This window comes from Lepidochelys kempii, chromosome 3 (assembly GCF_965140285.1).
Source record: "Lepidochelys kempii isolate rLepKem1 chromosome 3, rLepKem1.hap1, whole genome shotgun sequence".
Lineage (NCBI taxonomy): Eukaryota > Metazoa > Chordata > Testudines > Cheloniidae > Lepidochelys > Lepidochelys kempii.
In genome coordinates, this window is record NC_136382.1 from 130054455 (window position 1) to 130077795 (window position 23341).

General features: G+C 40.6%; 1 protein-coding gene across 8 annotated transcripts in view; it reads left to right on the forward strand.

Annotated features, from left to right (window-relative positions):
- Positions 1 to 10388, forward strand: part of ERMARD (ER membrane associated RNA degradation) — a 31609-nt gene extending 21221 nt beyond the window's left edge. For 6 of the 8 annotated variants that reach the window (XM_073337976.2, XM_073337981.2, XM_073337978.2 and 3 more), the window contains 7 exons: positions 706 to 879; positions 1867 to 1950; positions 3265 to 3344; positions 4305 to 4433; positions 6958 to 7167; positions 8283 to 8396; positions 9103 to 10388. In XM_073337976.2, the coding sequence (XP_073194077.1) occupies positions 706 to 879; positions 1867 to 1950; positions 3265 to 3344; positions 4305 to 4433; positions 6958 to 7167; positions 8283 to 8396; positions 9103 to 9277 (966 nt within the window). In that variant the 3' untranslated portion in view covers positions 9278 to 10388. Of the gene's footprint in view, positions 1 to 705; positions 880 to 1866; positions 1951 to 3264; positions 3345 to 4304; positions 4434 to 6957; positions 7168 to 8282; positions 8397 to 8936 lie in introns of all 8 variants that reach the window. The other 2 variants (XM_073337982.2, XM_073337983.2) reach the window with 2 other exon arrangements.
- The last annotated feature ends 12953 nt before the right edge of the window (positions 10389 to 23341 follow it).

The following is a 23341-nucleotide window of genomic DNA, read 5'->3' on the forward strand; positions in this document are numbered from 1 at the left end:
TTATTTAGCAATACATTTTATAATTGATAGTGCTAAAAGTGTAATAGATTCCTTAGACATAAGAAGATCATGTCCCCAGGAGCTTACAGTCCAATGTCCCGATCCTGCTTCAATATGAAAGAGGCAAAATAATACTTGGCATATAAATATAAGATTAACTAAAACAGCACAGAATGTTGAAGAGGAAACCTAACTTGAGAGCATCTGTTTTTGTAGGGAATTGGCTTTATTACCTGGCATCAAGAAACTCACTGCCAGCAGGAATTAATTTTTTTTTTTTATGGAAAGGTGGCTATTTATTATGAACATCTTGACTTTATTCCTTTTAACCATTGTTTATCATATTGCCATCCAGACTACTTCATTGTTTCTGACCCTCAATTCCACTCTATCTGACAGAGCTATAAAGTATAGACTCAGGAGCCTTTGCTTAAATTTAGTCATTTTCAGCTATTTTTGTTGATTGTGCGCTGGTGTTGGTTTGTTTTGTTTTGTTTTGTTTTTTCACCTCTCGTCAGACCTTTCCCAAGATGGGAGTTGCCTTTTTTTTAAAGAAGTGGGGTTTAAGAGGTGTTCCTCTTGCCCCTCTAAGTGCTCCATTTCATATGGGCCTAAGTGCCTTTTGTACCCCAAGAATTGTATGCTTATTAGGGTTTCTGTAGAATTGTGCTATTTACTTAGTTTTGTCCACACATGATTCCACAGGAATTCCTTTGGGATTTCTTGAACCACCAAGAGGGTCCACGTATAAGAGATCATTTAAGCCATGGAGAGATCAACTTAAATGAGTTTCCAAGAGAAATAGCCAATCAGATACTTGCATTTTCAGTTACACTTTTATACAGATTTTCAGAAGAGGAGGAGCTTGCAGCTCTTAAGGTAAGAGCTGGTATGGTGCAATCAGAACAATGTATAATCATTTGGATGCCAAATATGATTTTAAAACCATTTATGGGCTACAACTTTCATAATTGTTTTTAACCCTCAGCACCTTTTTGTGGGTGCCACACTAAGCTTTAAATATTTTCCTAGCATTGCTCTGTAATACTGAAATGAAGCATAGAAAAACTGTCCCCAGTATTGCCCTTCCTGAATTTAACCTGGTTTGTTCTTTTCACCCCTCCTTGTTAATGTTGTTTCTTCCAACTGTACTTTAACTGCTTAATTTTTAACCTAAACTGTATATATTTAATTTAAGATTATCATTTTGTCCTCTCCACCTTGCTGTTTATCTCCCTGGTAGCTCAACTCTGAATTACCTCCAGTTTATCAGTATCTTCTGTTGAAGTACCTAAAAGTGCCCACACTGAAGTGTGGCTGAATAAGTTATGGAGATTAAAATCTGACAGAATATGAATGTGAACTTGGTACAATAATGGAAATGTGATTTTCGCCATGTACGGTATTGAGTCATGTCCAGTTGCATATCTACAAACACATGTATTTCAGTGTTAATGGTCAATAAGCATGTTCCTCCCAATTTCCTATTGATAGTTAAAATTACTTTCCCTAACTGCAGTATATTAATGCAAGCTCTATTGAGCCAAACCTCCATTTATTAGCTATAGCTCATTTTACTAGATCTTCAAGGTACAACATGTCCTATTTCAGTGGAGATGGGAGCTTTTTTACACAAAATTTTATTGATGAAGAAAACCAAGCAAAAAAAAATTAAACACCTAATATACTAATTAATGTCTTGATCCTTCACTTTGATACATTTAATTGAACATATATAACTAGTCCCTTTTGAAGTCAGTGAGACTGTCTCATGTCTAAAGTTAAGTGTGTGCATAAGTCTTTACAGGATCAGGATCTGGATTTTTAAAATTAGTACATGTTTTATCATTTATTTTTGTAAACTAGGAGCACACAGCAATTAAAGCACTGATCAGCTGTGCGAGTTGCTACCGTTCTCGGTTTCATCCAGTTGCCCGACTTAAGAAACAGGTATGTGGATATGACAGGGAGGGTAAACATTCCATACATCTTTAAAATTTTGTTTAACTGTTGTCTTTTTGCTTTGATAGTCCTGAATAACTGTTAGGCTTTTGAGGGAAGTTAAACTTTATGTACCCATGCAGTTTTTCTTTTCTTAATTGAGACTCGAGTTAGATATTAGAGAAAAGCTTTCCAACTATAAGGATAGTTAAGTACTGGAATAGGCTTCCCAAGAGAGGTTGTAGAATCCCTGTCATTGAAAGCTTTTAAGAACAGGTTAGACAAATACCTGTCAGGGATGGTCTAGGTGTCCTTGGCCCTGCCTCAGTGCTGGGGGCTGGACTATGTGACCTTTTGAGGTCCCTTCCAGTTCTACATTTCCATGATTTCTAAAGCTCCCCATTTATTGAAATTGCTTGTTAGGGCACTTCTCTTGTTGGTGTATTGGGGGATCTGCTCAGCCTCTTCAGATAACTTTTCAGTTTGGTTCCATCCTTGTGTGTTTGCTGCCCCACTAATTTGAGGGTTATCTGCAGATTTGTTAATAATTGAATATACATTAAAGAGGCATCTGACAAAAGTATGAAGGCCTAGAGAGACTTTTTTTTCGTTGGTCAAAAAAGCTTTTGGAAACCATAGAGGTCTTGGATTAGACTAAACTTAGTAGGAGATGTCACTATATATTAGAGGTATCAAATGATTAAAAAAAATCGTAATTAATCACAAGATTAAAAAAAAAGTTGTGATTAATCGCAATTTTAATTGGTCTGGAGCAGCTTGGCCAGAGGCGGCTACATGGGGGGAAGGAGGCGCGAGCAGCAGTGGAGCAGGTCAGTGGGAGGAGGGGCACCCCAGGCCCAGAGGCATGCAGTGGTGCCCCCCTGAGTACAGTGCCCTGAGAGTAATCTGCAGATCGCAGTTGGAGAACCACTGAATTGCTTGATAGTCTCTCGCTCTTTATTGAGTTGGGTCTGTATTTGACAGTACCTTCGTACAAACTTTTTAAGTTAGTGAGGATATGAAGTACATTACAGTGATAGTACTGATTAATTCTTTCATATTAAATGATGGGGAAAGTAAAAAATGGCTGCAATTTAAGCTTATATTGTGGCATGAACTTTTCATTTATTTTAGGACTTTCCACCCCCTATGTCTTGAATATACATGTCTTAATTGTAACTGCTGAATGAATGACTTACAAGATACAGTAATAGAGATTTAAAAAAATTAAAATAGTAAAATGTGTTGCTGTTGCAAGGTATCTCATATGGGCTATATCTTGTATTGAAGTTTGACTTTATTAAGGTGTATTTGACTTCCTAGGTGCTGGAGTGTATGAAGAGCATTAGTTCATGGCCTGAGCTTCCTATAGTGCCTGAAGAGCAAATTCAAGAAATTCCAGGGTATGCGTGATCCGTTTAAAAAAAAAATGTACTTTGAAACCATACTTATAAGGAAATAATAAAGTTAGTAAAGTTGTTAATGATAGAGAGGAAGGTGATGGAATAAGATGAGGAATGGAGAGCAGTTCTGTTTTGAAAGAACAGAGTTTGAGATGATTGTGGAATGCTTGAGGAGGTGTCTCTCAAACAGTTGCAAGGTCGTGTAGGAGTGGAGAACAAGACTTTGATGTCACTGGCATAGTGAGAGCTGAAATGATGCAAATGATCATATTGCTAGGACTATAGTGCAAGTACAGAAGGCAACAGAAGCCTGAAGGATGCCAACAGATTGGTGGCTCCTCCTCCCCTAAGAGATATTGATGGAGCTGCTAGCAAAGTAGAGAGGGAGCCCAAAGGACTGAAGAGGAGTAGGGATGAATAAGGAGAGGCAATCAGCTGTGAAGACAAAAAAAAAACAAAACTTCTCGTGGTAGAAGCTTGGATACCACAGTGATGGAAGACCTTATAAAAACAGAGAGAGAGATTAAGAAGAATAAGAATGAGAAATTCTTCTGAACTTGACAAGGAGGTGGCCATTATTGATTTTTATGAGGCAGTTTTGGAGATATGGAGGGGACAGAAGTCAGGGAACCTGAGGAGATGAAAGATCGGAAGTCTGTACATAATGGAAGTATTTAGTATGCTGCAGGATTCTGGAAAAGAAAGTAAGGAGATGGGATGATGATGCATAGGGAGGCTGAAGAGACTGAGAGGACATTGTTTTTGAGATGGAGAACACAAGAATTTGCTTGTAAAACGGAAGGAAAGGAGCCAAAGGATTACAGGGTAGTAGTGAGCATGTGGATAAATTGCTGTGACAAAAGTTTTTGCTTCAGTTAATTGTGTTAAGATGTAAACTGATGTAAACTTTCTTTATTTTTGTGAAAGATTCCAAAAGTAATTTTTGTCTTTGTTTTTAAGGTTGGAAAGAAGTGCAGAAATTAGTCCTTGTATTTCTATGACTACAGAAATCCTCTCTCAGTTGCAACACCATTTGCCCCAGAATTGCTACATTTTAGATGATCTAATGAATAATCTTCTAACTGAGAAGTAAGTTTAATGTTCTCCCACCCTTGAATCCACGCCTTAATACAATTTACTTCTGGAAATAAAAGGAATGTGAGACAGTAACGAGAGTTCGCTGCACAAGTTGTTCCTTCCCGTATCTTGTAGAGCAGCATCGTTGAAGGAACCATCACATGTATTTGTACGGTACTGTAGTCAGCCTAAAAGTCTTTAGGATTCAGCAGAGAACTGTTCCCAGAATGAAGGGGAGAGAATGCTGTTATCTTTTTGCTTTGCAGTGCAACTTGAAGAAACAACCATGCTTGTATTTCAGAAGTGGGGAAGCAAAATAGTTACAGATGCACAAGAACTTTATGACAATAACTTGACTAAATTACCTTCCATCTGCTTTATGGTGCTGTGTAACACTTTGCAGTGTTATAAGACAGGGCAGTCCTTGCTTACGGACAGCCCCCCAACCTGATGCAAATACTCACCAGCAACCACACAATAAAAACACTAACCCAAGAACCTATCCTGGCAACAAAGCCCATTGCCAACTATGTCCACATATCTTTTCAGGGGACACCATCATAGGCCCTAATCACATCAGCCACACTATCAGAGGCTCGTTCACCTGCACATCTACCAATGTGATATATGCCATCATGTGCCAGCAGTGCCCCTCTGCCATGTACATTGGCCAAACCAGGCAGTCTCTACGTAAAAGAATAAATGGACACAAATCAGATGTCAAGAATTATAATGTTTAAAAACCAGTTGGAGAATACTTCTATCTCTCTGGTCACTCGATTACAGACCTAAAAGTTGCAATTCTTCAACAAAAAAACTTCAAAAACAGACTCCAAGGAGAGACTGCTGAATTGGAATTAATTTGCAAACTGGACACCATTACATTAGGCTTGAATAAAGACTGGGAGTGGATGTGTCATTACACAAAGTAAAACTATTTCCCCATGTTTATTTTCCACCTCCTACTATTCCTCACACGTTCTTGTCAACTGCTGGAAATGGCCCATCTTGATTATCACTACAAAAGGCGGGGGGTTTTTTGTTTGTTTTTTGGGTTCTCTCCTGCTGGTAATAGCTCTCCTTACCTGATCACTCCCATCACAGTGTGTATGGTAACACCCATTGTTTCATGTTCTCTGTGTATATAAAATCTCCCCACTGTATTTTCCACTGCATGCATCCAATGAAGTGAGCTGTAGCTCAAGAAAGCTTATGCTCAAATAAATTGGTTAGTCTCTAAGGTGCCCAAGTCCTCCTTCACTCTGCACTAGAGATTTTAGACTTAGCATTGTGGTTGGTGTTACAGGTGTGCATGACACTTAAAAGTGTGCATCTACCTCTACAAACTTCTCTACCAGCCAAACTTACATTTTTTGAGTCTTTTGAAGTAGAAGCTAAGATTTGCTGTATATTTTTGTTTCTGAGATTTCTGGAGGTCTAAATATAGATCACATTACTTCAGTTTCAATTGTGAAACTTATTTCAATTCACATTTTTAAAAGCCCCACTTAAGTGTTTGTAGAGGACAAGTGTCTAATTCAGTATAGTCGACAATAACACTGATGTGAAATGTATCCTCGCTGGAAGTCTCAGAGTCCACTGATTGAATGAATATATTTAAAAACAAAACTGCTTTCCCTTCTCATTTGCATCAGGCTCATTGCATGTGGGCAGGATAGCATGTTGAAGATGGCTCTTCTATTGCCTTTAGTTTACATAATTTATAGTTAGAAGACTTGTTTTCCAGTGCTGTTAATGTCACTTTTCACAAGCACAAAAATCCCTGTTAAAGCATTAAAGTAGGAGGCTTCTTAATACTGTTTAAGGTTTTTTACACTTACAACCATTCTGTCTGGCATGGCAAAATATCTTGCTGTTTGTTGTTTGTTTGTTTGTTTTTGTTTGTTTTTTAAATAAATTCTCCCCTAAAAACAAACCATTTGAAGTGATGTGGTCATCAAGAATTGTGACATACTTAGTCACTGACTGGCATACATAAAGATGACACAAGTTGGCATTTTAATATCTTAATGAAGCCTAATCTAGTGTGGTGTTGATTAAAACTACAACTTGTATTTTGTGAAATGTTAAGACTAGTTCTTGGTGTACTGCTACTATTTAGCTCGTGGTGTTTTGTTTTGGTAGATTTTCTGTTTTGGACACCGGTCTATTGTGAACTGAACTATAATTAGTGAGAGGTTTAAAACAGACACCTCCTATTTCATTAGTGTATATTGTATATTTTTTGCCAGTTTTGTGTATTGTGGTATTATTTCTTTACTGCTCTGACCTGGAATGAGAAATATTTCAAACTTCTAGTGATGTGATATTACTTACAGTAACATGAGAGAGACTACAAATCACTCATGCTAAATAGCTTCTTGTTTTGGTGAGTCATGAGGAGACTGAGTAAATCTGTTTCCAAAACATCTGGATTAGAATTTTTTTAGCTCAGGCTACACTGGAATGGATGTGAAATTTCAGTTTTTAAACCCTGCGAACAAAAACTGAAACAGAAATGTTTCCTGGTTTACAGGCTACTGCTTGAACTCTGTAGTACGCACATTTGTACCCTGTACTGCCCACGTTCTGTACTGGAAATATTGGTAGTGTTCCGTAAGATATGCACACAGTGCCATCAAGTGTCAGATCAAGTTATTACCAGCACTGAAATGAGATACAAGCAGTGGATAAACAAGATACTGCATTCACGACAGAGGCATAACTATTTACGCATGTTAAACAGGTTGGTTGGTTGTTTTTTTCCCTTTTTTTTTTGGAGGTGAAGGGCTAATTTTAAGAGTGGATTTAACAGAGCAACTGAACACTTCTTTCCTTTTACTCTGCATGTGTACTCTTCCATATTCTGTTTATAAAATGTTAAAGCTAACTAGGTTTGTGTGTCATTGGTCTACTCAGAGTTAAGAATTGTCCGTAATTTCCATTATACACTAGTATGTTAATGGAAGTAAAACTCAAATCGGAGAATAATTTATTTGGATATCTTTAACATTTTTCTCTTGTCTGGCCTGGAATTATTAGGGTCTAAATAAAAAGGTAATTTAAATATTTGGGGTTTTTTTAGCTTGTTCTCTTGGATGAAACTAAACACTAAAAAAAGAAAGGAGGGGAAAAAAGTGAAACTTCCAGTCTGTTAAAACTGAATTACAGAGGTTGTCCCCATCTTATCACTGCTTCTCTCATCATTTTATCGAGTAAGATAAGGAGTAATGGCTAGGATTCCATTAATGTAACTCCTAACCAGCAGTGTTGCTTGAGGTCTATGATTAAGCTTTAAAAATATGAGTGGGGTCAGAGAAATGAAAATTCTAATAAGTTAAAAATAATTTTAATTTTATCTGGGATTACAAATGTTAAAATGCCTGAGTTGTGTATATATGTTTATTTAATGGTGTCACTAAAAATGTGTATTGTACTCTCAACCATAACCAGTACTTAATGTGTGCCAGGGCTGAGCCCCCAGCACCTCTAGGCTTGGCAGTTCATAGCCCTGGCACCTCTGGGCTTGCCACAACCGTTATGAACGTGTAAAACTTGCTTGAGCCCCAACATCTAATTGCTTGAGCCCTGGCACCTCTTTCATTATAAACTCAGCACTGACCATAACCCTATCCTGCCACTCCCCCCCACCCCCCCGGAAACTTAAATATATGGCTCTTCCTTTTTTCTTGCTTGTAAATTGTTCATAGCTATGATCTTTGCCCCATTTTTCACTAATGAATCTTTCAGACTTTTTTTTTTCTTTCATTCTCCATACCCATTTTAGGGTGGAACAGGAAATCTGAAGAACAGTTTTGTATTTTAAAAAAAACTCTATTACAATTTTCTGCTTATTTCTAGCATTAAATTTCTGTCTCCTGTGTTACGTCTGATTTTAATGTTGATTATTCTGGAACTAATCAACATCCATACCGTTTGTGAGAAGAATCCTTGTGATTATCAGCAATATATAAAGTGAGTATATAGTACTTGCTTAATTAAAATAAGTGAATAATTCATAATCCTTTCACCCTCCTTTGAACATCTTTGGTCTACATTATGTATCCTTATTGAAATTGTGGTTTAACAGCATGTGGTATGTCAGGTAGTCAGTCTGTTTCCCCTATCATTGCACTAAGAATTTGGGAGACTAGTGAGGGGCTTGCTAACTGAAATGTCTTTGTTTACAACACGTGGTTCACAGTTTCAGTTTTTCTTAGATTTCCTGTTGGCACAAATAGGAGCATGGTCTCACATTCAAGCCCAAAATTAATAATAAACTTTTGATTCAGCATGTAATCAACATCATTATTTCCACTCTACACTTTATTGGTGATCACAGGCATTGTAAAGTGTTTGGCTGCCAAAGAAGGGAAATTGTAGGAGAGAACTCCTCTATATACGGTTATATTTCTATAGTCCCATAATATTGCATTTTTTGTGCACCAATATCAACTGCAATTCTGCAAATATTGCTTGTCCCTGTCTTTCTCTCTCCACCCATCCTTGCCATAGGTAAAGGAAAAATGATGTAGCAATGATCATGTGAGAACTGGGAGACTTGGAAATCAGGAAAAAGTAGCAGTCCCAAGTTGGGCATCATCAAGGTCTGGTCTGTCCTGTCGTCCTTTTAGAAAGTCTTTTGGAGAATGACTTTTTCATATTTTTTTATTTCTTGTAGGTTTCTAAAGTCAATCTTGCAGTATACCGAGAACTTGGTGACATACACGAGCCCAGAGAAAAACAAATGGGATGAATCCATGGAGCTTACGCACAAAGCTTTGATAAAAATTAGGACTTTCAGCGAGAGAAAGCTAGCATTAATGCAGCTAGCGACACAAGTGAAGCTGTCTTGAAAACACTTGGTTTCTGTTACATCTCAAAATTATTATTTTTTTAATGCCTCAAAACTTAATGTGACCAAAAGTCCTAGAATATGTCTACTCCTTCCTTTGAGTACAGCTTTCATCAAAATGCCTTTGAAACCAGAATGTGGCATTTACGTAGCAACAGTGTTGCTGTTTGGAGTTGGATAATTGTACTTCCTGAAAAGGGAACATTTTTGTAAAGTGCACAATGAGACTCTGAGCTCTTATCTCAAAATGATTTGAAATGTATCTATTATTTAAGTGTACCATGTGCTTTGAAGATTGATTTTTTTTTTTATAGTGTACCTGAAAATGACCAGGAAAACAACTGAAATAATGTATTGGAAAAAATGTTGAACTGAAAAAAAGCTTTCAGTGTGGTGAAGCTAATATTTGGCCATTTCTATGGCCACATACAACCCATTATCTCTCATATGCCCTTAAACAAATCCCCCAACAACAACAAAAAAAAACCAACAAAACCAGGTTGCAACATTTTGAGTTAACAGCATTTCCTGAAATCCTTGTTTGCTGGTATTAGCACAGAAATGGGCAAACCTTGGGGTGTGATTTTTTTAAAAAAAACTTTTGTTGTCTAGAATTTGAAACTGTTTACATGTGAAAACACTAACATATTTTTGTGTTCTCAGCAATAAGTATTGAGCACAGTATTTTTTACACTTGTCATGGTACTATTTTTGATTAGTTTAATTTTTCACTTTATCTGATAGTGCCAATCTTTAATGATTCATAGTTTGGGTACAAATTTGGTTTTGTACATTGAAAATCAGAAAACATAAATGTTCATCTTGACCCTAAAAGTGATATTATGACCTTATGTTGCATACCTCATTTTTATCTTTGTTTTTCAAAAATTATGAAAATAAATCTCCCTTCTCCACCTCCCCCCCAAAGAAAGGGGCCTGCATCAATTCAATAAACAAGCCATCTACCAATGAACATTAATCTATGTGTCTTTCCTAAAGGATGTAAAACAGATAAATGCCTCTTGGTCAGGTCTCCATTTCTTAGTATTTATATATTCGTACTGTAAGAGGCTTATTACAATAAAAGATTGACTTGTTTAGTCTGAAGATCACTCCAGAGATGTCCTTTTCTTTTGTATTCTAAAACCATAAGATAGTTTGTATAGAAGTATGAAGACCTCCTTCGCTGGCTGGCTGGCAATTCTCTATCACTAACTAGTGTGTGTCATTACTTTCTGGATGCACAGAATAATGTTTCTTTCACAATTCAATCAAAGGGCATCTGGCTAGCACCATTAAAGATCTGAATGGCATTTTTTAGGAGTTATTTATTCTTCATTGAAAATCCCAGTTGGAGAACTCGTAGATCAATTATCATTTTAGTTCCTGTGATTTTTATATATTCTGTTTGTCCAGGGAAGAAACACAAGTTTTGGAAGTCCTGCTACATACAAATAGACCTCTTCCTCAACAGTACCCATAGCAGTATGTTTCTCAGGTGGTATTTATAATTTTGCATTTAAACATTCACTTTTCATTACCACATAGTCAAAAGGATATAGAAATTAGGAATGTTCCAAAGAAGGAAATGAAAACTAGTGGCATGGGTGTAAAAAGACAGGTCTGGAACTGGAGAGAATGATTTAGGTTAGAATTGTGATCACTGACCTAACTGGCCACTGTGGTCAGGCAGTGGGAAACTTCTCCCTATTACACTGGTTCAAGCCACTACGCCTAGTCCCTTCATTTCATTTTAAATGTAAAACAGTAGTTATTACTCTCATAACAAGGATTTTAGTCATACTTGGAAGCTGTTCTTAACACTTGCATGGCAAATCCCCACAATACTTATATAACTGCCATGCCTGTAGTTTATCACACTTAATGTATTAAACTGATTTAAATCTCAGTCTCTGTGTGTATTTGCAGGATGGGGGGAATCTTTTACATTGTAATGAAGATTCATTTAAGAATGTGCAGTAGCTTCTGGTACTTGCTTCTTGGTGATCACTGAGCACATTTCCTCTGGTTTTCTAGTTTACATTTATGGTCAGGCAGACACAGCTGCAGCAAAATGAATTCATCAACTGACTTTAAAATGTTGCAAATAGATCTTCATTGGTGTACTATCTACAATGATGCACACAGGTTGTACCTCCACATTGTTCATCTTGGCTGAGAGAACTTTGGCCATTGGGATGCATGCACACCACTTTGCAGTACTGAATGTGGCAAACTACAGCCCTCCCCTCTGGAGCATTTAGTAGGAACTCTGCTCCTATCTCCACCAGTCAGACATTATTGGACCTCCCCTGGAAAATGCAATCAGTTTTGAATCAGCCATTCACTTATTCCTTACTCTGTTGGGTCTCATGGCTGCATGTGTGGCTCATAGTTTCTCATGGATTTTAGAAGGCTTAGAATGAGAACTGGGAGGGCAAATAGAAAGTGTTTTCTTTTTCTTAATCTAGTTTCCTGAAAGTACACTTAATCTAGTTTCTTGTCCTTTGGGCGATTTGGGCTTTGAAGAACAACGTGCTCACAAGCTCTTTGCCATGACTACCCATGCTGCCCATCCTCTAGCCACACTTCTTTGGACTTTGTGTGCTGGGCTTTGAGGTAACAGAAAGAACTTCAGCTCTGACCATTTAGTACGGTGAAGAAACAGCAGCAGCTCAAAGCCCTTGGGAAGGTGTATGCATATCTTAATGTACTGGATTTTTTTTTTGGCTGACTCTCAGTTGTCTGACTTTGTAACTAAAAGACTTCTGGGGCTAGACTTTCAAAACAGCACAGCTTCTCTGTACACCACTAAAGTTGCCATATTTTCAAAGTTGCTCAGAACACAGTAGCTCACAAAATATGTCCTCAAGCTTAAATGTGGAAAGATTTATTTTGTTTTAGTCAGAACTAAAAAGCTGTGTTGTGCATTTGAAAATTCGGGAGAATTAGATATGCATGATATCTACTATCCTCTTCATACAGCTCTGTATTTTGCTACAAAGTTGGGTTATTTTTCATATTCCTGGGATTGCACAAAATGTATCAGAGTGATTATTTGTAAACCAGTGTTCTAATGCCCTGGTCTTTACAGCTATGGAATTCCCTTGACTTTACATTCATACTGGCATTGAACAAATATGAGAGGCAGAGCTTGACCTAAGGAAGAGTGCTTTTTACCAAGCACCTTTTCAGAAAATTTCATAGTCTTAACATAAGTGATATTCCTCATGCAGTCTTTCCATAACTCCTATTTAATAAGTACCACTGGACAAAAATGAATAGCCATCAATGTGCCATGAGTTCCTTATGTTTTCCACATGACATCAAGGATCCAGATACAAAATATTAGTAATCTTGTTTATTATGGTAGTGCTCAAGGACCAAGCAAGAGTGGGACCCTGTTGTGCTAGGCACTGTACAAACATGGAATTACAGACAGTCCCTGCCCTGAAGAGCTTGCACTCCAAATACCAAAGAAAGACAGAAATGTTTACCAAATGGGTATACGATTGGGATTTTCAAAAGCACCACAATCCCATCCTAAAAATGGGAGAGAAACCTATGAGATCATCACAGACCACTGCCTTCAAGATAGGGCAAGATACTCTCCCCCCACAGTAGGGGAGGTTTCAGATAATAAAATATTGCATATTAAAACCAAACAAGTCTCAATATAAATGTGGCTGCCAGTCACAAAACTGTTTAATTTTTGCCTGGGAATAGAAGTTTAACACTTTGAGGGTCAAATACTGAAAAAAGTGATAGAAAGCATTCAGTTTGAGTCAAGTGTTCATACCCTTTGTTCATATCAATGTTAAATATATTCTCATGCAAATATTATAGTACAGTAACACCAAAGGTTCCCAAGCATAGATCAGGATCACATTGTGCTATGCACTGTACAAACATATAACAAAAAGCCAGTCCCTGCAATACTTGCTGTTCATTATTCCCTATTTGTTATTCATTTGTTATCCTCCAATCTTGGGAGAGGGGATGAGGGACAGAAACGATAGCGTATGACTGAATACCCGGAATAAGGATAAGTGAGTGACAAAGCTTAAAAACTTAGATTGTAAATCCTTTTGGACTGGGGCTGCTATTTTGTTATGCAAAGCTATATTTCTCCAGTAATTTATTAGCAACATGTAATTCCACCCGCTCTACCTTCAATATTTATCCTCTGATTGGATTTTAAGGGAATCTGCTGTTCACTACAGCAAACAATTGGAGGCAGCATTTGTTAACTGAAATAATATGGCATCTCAAGCTCTCTTTCTCAGCTGCTCCCCGTGACTGGTAGTAAAGAAACTCTATTATCTTTAAACCTCATTAGCAGTAATAGCCACTAGATAGCAATGTCATGTGTTGTCATCATCACTTGTGCTTAAATTTTGTTTTTCTTTGCTTCAAAACATTTCTAAATAGCCCTTAAGACTTGTCTAAAAAGGTGCATCACAAACAGTGTTTTAGTAATTTGATAGTTGCATCAGGCTCACAACCACACATTCAGGGTTTATGAAATTTGCCAAAAGTTAAGATCTTCAGAGAAAAGCAAATACATTTCCAAGAGTAGGCGCTATTAGCTCAATTATTAGCTTTGTAGTTCAAGCTAATTTGGGGTATGATCAAAAACTGCACGGTATGTTGGTGACATTGCAAAAAGAAAGGACTCCAGTTTATTCTTCATTAGTCAGAATTATATCAGGAGCAAAACTAATCCTTTATTCTGAAAAGCTAAATAAATCTGTGTTCAAGAAAATGCTATTTTTTTTTTTAATCACCAAAGAATCTGTCTGGTATGAAAATTGTGTTCTTGCATCGCAACTTTGTTGCTATGAGTAATGATTTTTCAACCTGTTAGTAAGAACTGAAATGTGCTATCCTATATGCCACCCTGTTAAGAAGTGTTCATTGGGTGGCCTTTGAAGCCCATGACTGGGGTAGCACCGAGATTGCAGTTAAAAAGTAGGTAGCATATATTGCAGCTGCACAAAGCAATTTCTTTACACTGTGATACAAACCCTTTTCAGAAGTATTGGGACCTCCTCTCCCTACCAGGAAATATTCTAGTCTTAACTTGATTTAGTGCACCTATTTTGTATATGGTATTTGCCCATTTTTTATAAACCATAGAACAGATGCTGGCACAGATCCTTGGTTGGGGTAAGATGTCATAGCTCCCATTGGCTGCAATGGAGCAATTACAATTTACACTAGCTGAGCATCTGCCTCCTTCTATTTAGATTTCCTTTAGAGCGGACTGGTTCCCATGTGTGCTGCCTTTTCAAGTTTACATAATTCACTCTCTCAGAGCTTTAGAAAGACGTATTTTAGATAACTCAAGCAAATAGAACATCATAACTAAGAGTGGTTTACTTAGCATGTTTGTTGCTATGCAATGCTTCTACAGTTACATACAAAACATCAAATTCTTCCATTTAAAATGAGTTTTTCCACTCTAAACAAAGCTCCACCTTTTGCAGTGTCCATGCTTGGGAGGGGCACCACAGCGAGATGGGACATCTCTTTTTGAAACCCCAAGGGTAAATGAAGAAGTTCAGTTATCAAATAGAATTAGTTTTGGCATATAGGCGTCCAAACACAGCTGGATTAGAATGAAAATACCTCCAATCTGGCAGGCCTGAAGGCTACTGAAAAGCTCCCCCATCTCCATGACTTCAATCAATGGACCTATACCTGCTAGTAAGTGTGGGCAGGATGACTATGCCTGGTAGTAACAGTTGGCATGATGAGACCTCATGTGTTTATTCTGGAGGCAAGAAGCTAAGGGAGTGTACACAACTGCAACAAATGTGTTGCCTATCACAGGGCGTCCATAGCTTCTGGCATTCTTCACTGAATACTTCTTCTGTTGCACTCCCATGTATATGCATCTCACAGTTTTACTACAACAAAGCATGGGAGAACCAGCCAACACCAGTTTGTTTCCCATGTTTTCTTTTCTATGTAAGGGATTAGTCTTCAGTCACACATTTTCAAGTGCCAGAGAGAGGCTGAACATTAACTCTTTTCCCATGCACTGATCCTGCCCACAGCCCTGCAAAATTGAAGTGCAGGAATGGTTATTCATTAACTTTTCTTTGTAGCTACAGGAAGTAAATGTACTGTGTAAACATGTTTTATACAGAACAGACAACTGTTATGATCCGGCACTAAGGGAAGAAGCACATGTCTTTGGAGCTGCAATGCCGCTCCAGAAACCCAAAGAGGCAATCAGGCTAGTTATGTAAAATTAAACACACTAAGAACTGGCTTAGAAAAATTAGTGGTGGTATTTTTTTAAAATGCAGTTTGCTTTTATGTAATCAACGATCGCTGAAAATAAACGTTTTCTAAGCCTGTTTGTATCTGTAACAAATGCCAGAAAAGTAATAAAATATAACCTATAGTCAGCATTAAGAAATCAGTGGAAGTTAGGAGCCTAAGTATCTCTGTGGATTTAGGCCTAAGTGTCCTTATAGTAGTCCCATTAAATACCAAAGGGACTTGTGCTCCTACATCACTCAGGCACTTCCAAAAATACCATCTGAAGTGTACTCTAAGGTAGAATGCAACAGAAACACCTACAGTATGTTGTAGAAGAAAAAGGACCTTTTTAGAACATCCAGAACTGTTCAAAAAGAAAAGGAGTACTTGTGGCACCTTAGAGACTAACCAATTTATTTGAGCATAAGCTTTCGTGAGCTACAGCTCACTTCATTGGATGCATCTGATGAAGTGAGCTGTAGCTCCCGAAAGCTTATGCTCAAATAAATTGGTTAGTCTGTAAGGTGCCACAAGTCCTCCTTTTCTTTTTGCGAATACAGACTAACACGGCTGTTACTCTGAGAACTGTTCAAGAGGTTTCCTGTTCTCTTACTATGACAACTTTGATGCTGTTAAAAGTTTTCCCAAAACTAGGATTAATGGCTGCTCCTCCCTATCTCTGCATCAGAAGATGGATCTCTACACTAGAAGGAAGGTTGGCACCCCCTTGTATGAACAGCTCCTCCCACCGTAGTTGTAGCCTACATGGTGAGACGGAGAGGATACACTTTCTGCTGAAAATATGAAGATATTTTCCCTTTGCCAGAAGACGTGGCCAGGCAAAATGTTTTGGCTGTTGTAATGGCCTATAGGTAAGAGATTGGCCTTTTCTGCCATCAGCTCTTCCCTGGGCTGCAAGCCAGTGTGTTTGCCAAGATGTCCCTAAATCAGAGCACAGGAGAGCATTGCCATGGTATGGGACTTGGGGACCTGGACTGGTATAACTGCTCTCACGAGCATAGTCCTTTAATGTGAGCTTCAAAACCATTAAGTCTGCAAGGCCACTGTCCAGTGGGGGTTAGGTGGAGCATCTCAAGTCCATGGGTACCCCCAACTACACAAGAAAAAAAAAGATAATGAATGGATAACATTTGAGGGGTTCAGGTAGGTAGTGCTCTCCAGTCCACATCCCTGAGGGGTCATCAGATGTGGACCAATTCTCTAGCCACCATTCCACTCCCTCCATCTCCTTAGGCATTTCCAGAGGGGACTTGGGCTCCTCTTGCAGAGTCCGAACTTGCAGAAGTCGGACTGCCACAGGTTCTCCCTATCTGTTCTCACTGCTGGTGTTCCCTAGCCCTCAGCAGAGACTCAGAAGGCATCAGGTGTTATGGACAGCTCCCTCATGGCCCTGCTCTAGATAAGAAGGTGTATGCTTGGACAATTCGAGCACCCAGGAGGTGGAAGCTCTCAGGCCTACCAGTTTGCTGCAGAGGAACTTGACTTTTAGATAGAAGAGGTTTCCAGGGTCTAGGTTCTCCCTGCAAATGGGTAGAAAGCATTGCTAGAGTGCCGGATATATTTAATTATATTAAAAATCCCTTATATTAAGCTCTTAAAATGTGTTTTACTTTTTTATTTTTAACAACAATGGGTAAAAAAACAGCGGAAGTAAAAACAGCAATACCTGAGGCAGCCACCACTCTGCTGCCACAGGGGCTGCCTTGCTCTTAGTTAACGACAAATTTCCTGCTTCAGTTCCTTCTTTGTGGACCTGGAGCAGGGGTGGGCAAACTTTCTGGCCCGAAGGCCACATCGAGGTGCGAAACTGTATGGAGGGCCAGGTAAGGAAGGCTGTGCTTCCCCAAACAGCCTGGCCCCTACCCCCATCTGCCCCCTCCCACTTCCTACCCCCTGACTGCCCCCCTCAGAACCTCCCCCTACCCCCCTTGTCTCCTGACCGTCCCCTCCTGGGACCCCCACCCATAACCACCCCCTGGGGCCCCCCACCTAACCCCCCCATTCCCCCCCCGAACCTCTGTCCTATCCAACTGCCCCCTGGTCCCCTTCCCAACCACCACCCCCCAAACCTCCTCCCCGGCCAACTGGTCCCTGTCCCCTGACTGCCCCCCGGGACCCCTGCCCCTTACCATACCCCTTTCCATGCTGCTCAGAGCAGCATGTCTGGCAGCCGCGCAGCCTGGCCAGAGTTAGACACGCTGCTCCTCTGCACTGGAGGAGCGCGCAGCCATGCTGCCTGCGTGGTGGCATGGCTGCAGGAGAGGGGGAAATAGTAGGGGAGGGGCTAGGGGCTAGACTCCCCGGCCAGGAGCTCAGGGGCCGGGTAGGATGGTCTCACGGGCTGGATATGGCCCGCAGGCCGTAGTTTGCACACCTCTGTCCTGGAGTAATACATTGGGTTACTGCATGTGATTGTGTTGCCCTCTACTGGTTGGCCCAACTCACTCTCATAGCTTGCTATTTACTCACAGCTGAAGGAGTTTCCCCTGACAAAGCCATTAGCAGCTTGTGCCGGGGATGCTCCAGATCACATGTTTGATTCCTGCTGATGTCTTTATGTAGGAGGCTAGGGTTGGTTAGCCTGAATCCTCATGTTTCAGCTTTCCCTGAAGTAATATTACTTGTTCAAAAGAACAAAATATAGGAAGGGGAGATATTATCTAACCTTTCCCCAGTGTACATCTTATGCATAATTAGTGTTAAGAGAGGGGGGTTACTAATTAGTTTTAATGGGAAGAATACTAATACCCTACAACATGTTGGATAGTTCAATGATGAGCGATGACAATTAGGCATGTTCATTAATTTTGGAGCAGTAGAAGCGATGTGGAGATGCAGTTTATTCTCACCCTGTTTGCAAAGAAAGAAAAAAAAATAGATGCAGCTGACCCTTCCGGACATAATGCACTTGTGTCAACATGGACTCTGCCCAAACATTGTTCTGCTGTGGAAGCAGCTGGATGCCCTGCCTTCTGGTTTGTATAGTACCTTCCCCCCGCCCTCCCCCCTCCAAAAAAAAAGAGAGAGAGATGAGGGAAGAGGAGGGGAAGAGAGACAGGAGAGGAAGGTAAAATAAATCTGGCTGCCCTCCTAAAACATCAAGGCTTTCTAAACTGATAATATCCTGTGAGTCCGCCCTGTTACTGCGCTTTATGATTTTCTTGATGATTAGGGACCTGGATCAGGGGAGTAAGTCCCTCTACTTCACAGCCCCACTGACCATTAAAAGGAGGCCATGCTTACACTTTCTTTCAAAATATTTTTCTCCTCTGGGGTGGCGGGTAGAGGGGGATGAGAGAGACAATACGCATCCTTGGAATCATCGATGCAGGAGATTACATTCAGTCTCTAATGTATGTTATTCCGTGTGTCATTTTAATGGGTGTGCTACCCCTGTAGTCGGGAAGATCTATTCCTCTCAAAAAATGAATAATAAATCTATCTCCAGGGAGGTGACTATGGAACAATTATAGAACTGATGACTATTAAATTGATAGCATTTCTGTGTCCTCTTGAGTATTATGCTGTAAAAGTAGACAGGGTGTTTTCTGGTTAAGAGTAATGGCCTATATACTATATGCAATGGCAGATGTGGTCCAGCACCTGCGCTCTGGAGCCAAGATTTACATAGCTGCTGCATAATTATCTTCCAGTTTGGTGTTAATTCCCATTCAGATTAATCAATGGTTGCTTGACATGTAGAATCACATTGTGAGCTTTAAAGCTTTGCCACCCAACATTTTCATTTATTTATTTATTTAAAATCCATTACTTGAACTAGAAATACTGGCCAATTTAACCTGCTTTGGATTGCGGGGGGGCGGGCGGGGGGGGAGCCCTCAAGTCTATCTTGTCGTTTGCGTGTGTACAAAGCGCATTGTTTTCGGCATGCTCCATATACCAGGTACATTAGCAGGGCCGGCTCCAGGCACCAGCGTTCCAAGCTGGTGCTTGGGGCGGCAGTTAGAAAGGGGCAGCAGTGTTTCCGCCATGGCAATTCAGAGGCAGCTTCTCTGTTCGGCCTGCTTCTCCCTTTTTCCACCCATGGCGGCAGTTTTTTTCATTGCTTCGGGCGGCAAAAACTGTAGAGCCGCCCCTGTATATTAGATAGCATGGAAGTTGTTAAACTAGAGAAGATGGCAGACCCTTCACTACAACTGAGCCACTATACTGAAGAAAGAGAGATGTTGGCAATCTCAGGAGAGATGGCAAGAACTACATGGGCATTGAGACTGAATTGTTATCATGTATTACTTGCATTATAGTAGTTATCATGTATTACTTGCATTATAAGAAGCCCCAAGTGAGATTATAAATAATAATCTGAACTGAATGGAAGATCACAGCCCCGTTGTGCTTGGCACTGTACAAACTCAGGGTGGGAGGGGAAATGGAGGCATGGAACTGAAATAGCTTGCCCAAGGTCACACAGGAGTTCAGTGGGATGGTCAGGAATAGAGCCAAGGTCTTTTAGCTCTCTGTCTAGTATCCTCTCCATCACCCTTCGCCCCTCAGCTTGTCCCTTCAGAACAGACTGAAGCACACTGGTGGGATGATTATACTGCAGCTTCTCAAGCTGTCCGTTTTATGGACTTTAGTCAGCATCACACACTAGCACTAAATTACAGGAGAAGGGCTAAGTACATTGAAAATGAACTACTGAAAATGAGCAACAGAACAGCTGAAAATGAGGCAATACTTAAAAGAACATAAGAACATCCATTCTGGGTCAGACCTATAGTCCATCTAGCCCAGTATCCTGTCTTCTGGCAGTGGCCAGTGCTGGATGCTTCAGAGGGAATGAACAGAACAGGGCAATTATTGAGCGATCCATCCCCTGTTGTCCAGTACCTGCTTCTGGCAGTTGGAGTTTTATGGACACCAGAGCACGGGGCTATGTCCCTGACCATCTTGGTTAATAGCCATTGATGGAGCTATCCTCCATGAACTTATCTAATTCTTTTTTGAACCCAGTTATACTTTTGACATTTCCAACATTCCCTGGCAACGAGTTCCAAAGGCTGACTGTGTGTTGTCTGAAATAGCACTTTCTGTTTGTTTTAAATCTGCTGCCTATTAGTTTAATCGTGTGACCTCTTGTGCTTGTGTTGGGTGAAGGGGTAAATAACACTTCCCTCACAGTTAAAATGTATGGGGGACTGCAGAGGTGGAAAAGCAATTGCTTTCTAGTTGGTTTTGGCTTCCAAGGTTATAACTAACGGTACAAAAACAAAAATTAATAATTATGATTCATATTCACTTATCCGTAGGATTTGATGGACTACTTCCCACATAGGAACAAAGTTGTCTCTTGGAAAAAGACAGCAAAATCTCCTCTCAGCAATATTATTTCCTTGATTAATGAAAAATAACTTTTGCATGGACTGTGCTAAAGTCCAGTTAAGGAACTTTGGTGGTATACTGCCGTATAGATACCGAGGACTATTTCATCTGCTTCCATGCAAAAGAAAGCGGAAGGTGGAAAAATAAGGAAGTATGGCAATTGAGAACCATGGACTATGCTAGATATTGCTTCTGGAGGAAACCTGTAAAAACAAAGATCATGGTCCTCTGACCATGCCAAGGATCTGCAAGGAATCCAGTCCCCAGCCTGTGGATATTGGGGCAGGGGGACATACACTCAGAGGGATTGCCCCTTCATGCCACTCCCTGAGCCCCACTTCCTCCTAGCGGCATGGCTGACTTGAAAGCTGGGCTGCCATGAGCTCTGTCTCAGGTGACTAAATGCTATCCTCATCCACGAAAGGAGCAAAAGTACAGAAAATGAGTTAATACTGAAATTAGCAGCATTGCCTCCATGGGAAATTCTGCTTGGTTTGCTTGGGGATGATACTCCATAAAGTTGCCTTACCTCCTGACTCTGTCCTCTTCTGACTAGTTACTTTCCCCTGAAATCTGTGGATCCCTGTTTAGTATTTGTATGGAAGAGCATTCACAGACTTGGTGGGAGGGAGGAGGTGCCTCCTTAGCTTGTGTGCTCCTCCTTTGCATGCTTACCACCTAGTCTGGCTTGGAGTTGTGCTGTTCTGATGCTTCCTGTTAAGAGCTGATGTAAGGAGCTTGTGATGGGGTATACAAACCCCACCCTGTGCCCAAAGGGGGTAAAAGGCAATACTGGGCCCAGGTAGTTCTGTCCCTACAGGCCTGCCAAGCATGTTCTGACTGGAGGAGCAGTTTAAAAGGCGCTCGGAAGCCCAGGCAAAGGGTGGTGGACAGGTTGCTGGAGAGAGGAATCCTTCTCTAGGAAGCCAGACAGAAGGTGGAGCCTAAGAGGAAACCACAGAGTAGGTAATGCCCCCAGGCAGTGCCTTCTCTAATCACCACCCACTCTGAGATCCAGCCGGTCTTGCAGGGAACCTTCTCATTTAGAACTTTGTTTGTAAAGCTATTGACTGTCTGGACTATAGAAGCCATTCCCCATACTGAAGGAGCACATAGGTAGAAAATAGCACAGGGTGGCAGACTTAGGTTCTCTATGAGGAGGAACCTGCTGGTGTTACTTACCAGCCTGGGGTCAGGAGCCAGGCACTGTTACGATCCCTCTTTGACAGAGAGACAAGGGGTTGGAGGTCAAGTGCACAACCACTAGGCCCTCTGAGCCCTGCTGCACAGAGGAAGCCATCTGCAGTGCACAACAATAAGTTTTACTGGTACTGCAAAATGCAAGGCCATTGCTGCATATTTTTGAGTGTCATCTACTGGCACCTTATCTATTAACTAACTATTTACCTATATACAGAGATGAAGCACTCCTGGAACACCCTTCATGTCTCCTAGCAGAGTGGCTAATCTAGCCCCATGTCTGTATCATATTCACACAGGTGATGGAATTCAGAGTTTGGCTTCAGTTTGGATAAATGCGCAAAGACCTGGATGCCTACTGGAACCTCTTGAGTCTACAGAACCAGGCTGGGAATCTCACAAGAGCTTCCTCATAATCTGAACTAGCAATTTCACTCTCATTCTTGGCTAGATCTTGGCAGTGTGGAGTTGTGGTAAATGGGGCGACACTTCTGAACCTCAGAAAAGGTTGTACAAATTTGGAAAGGCTAGAAGACAGTGGAGGAAGGAACAGTCGTTTGCATTTCATCTGAACTACTTTCCCCCTATCGCTTAGACATCATGTGCACACTCTGTGGGCTCAGGTTGAAAGGGGATTAAAAGACATGGGTGACTGGAGGGCTAAGACCAAGTTCAGTTGCTGAGGGCCAGATCCTGCTGTCCTATTTTGCAGGAGATCATACACCTAACAGAACCACTGTGATTGCACTGCATTAGGGCTGGGGAGCAGGACCAGATCTGCATGCTGCAATGTAGCAGCCCTTTCTGCAGTGAGACAGGCAGAGAGGTTGTGGGCGCACTGGGTCATGAGCAGTTGGTCCATGACAATGGAGATCCACTGGCCACATCTGGGTTCTGATTTCTACGAAGGTGCAGCAGCTACAACCTCTGCAGTGGCTGTACTGGTATTCTTTGCCTTGAAGAGGAGGATTCCATTTCCTCTTGCCTCTGACACAAGTCCTGTTGGCTCAGGATTTAGTACAGGTTTTGGCCCCTGGACATTCCCTCTATTGTTTCCTCTCTAATATGTGAACAATATTGGTCCCCTCTATGTAAGCAATCAGACTCTTAAATGAAAAAAATGTCTCCATGACCTTTGTGAAGGTATCTAAGGTAGGTTTGATTTCAGCCCAGCATTTTGTATGCTGGTAACTTGAATGGGCACTGGAGCTTGTCTACTTCTAGTCTG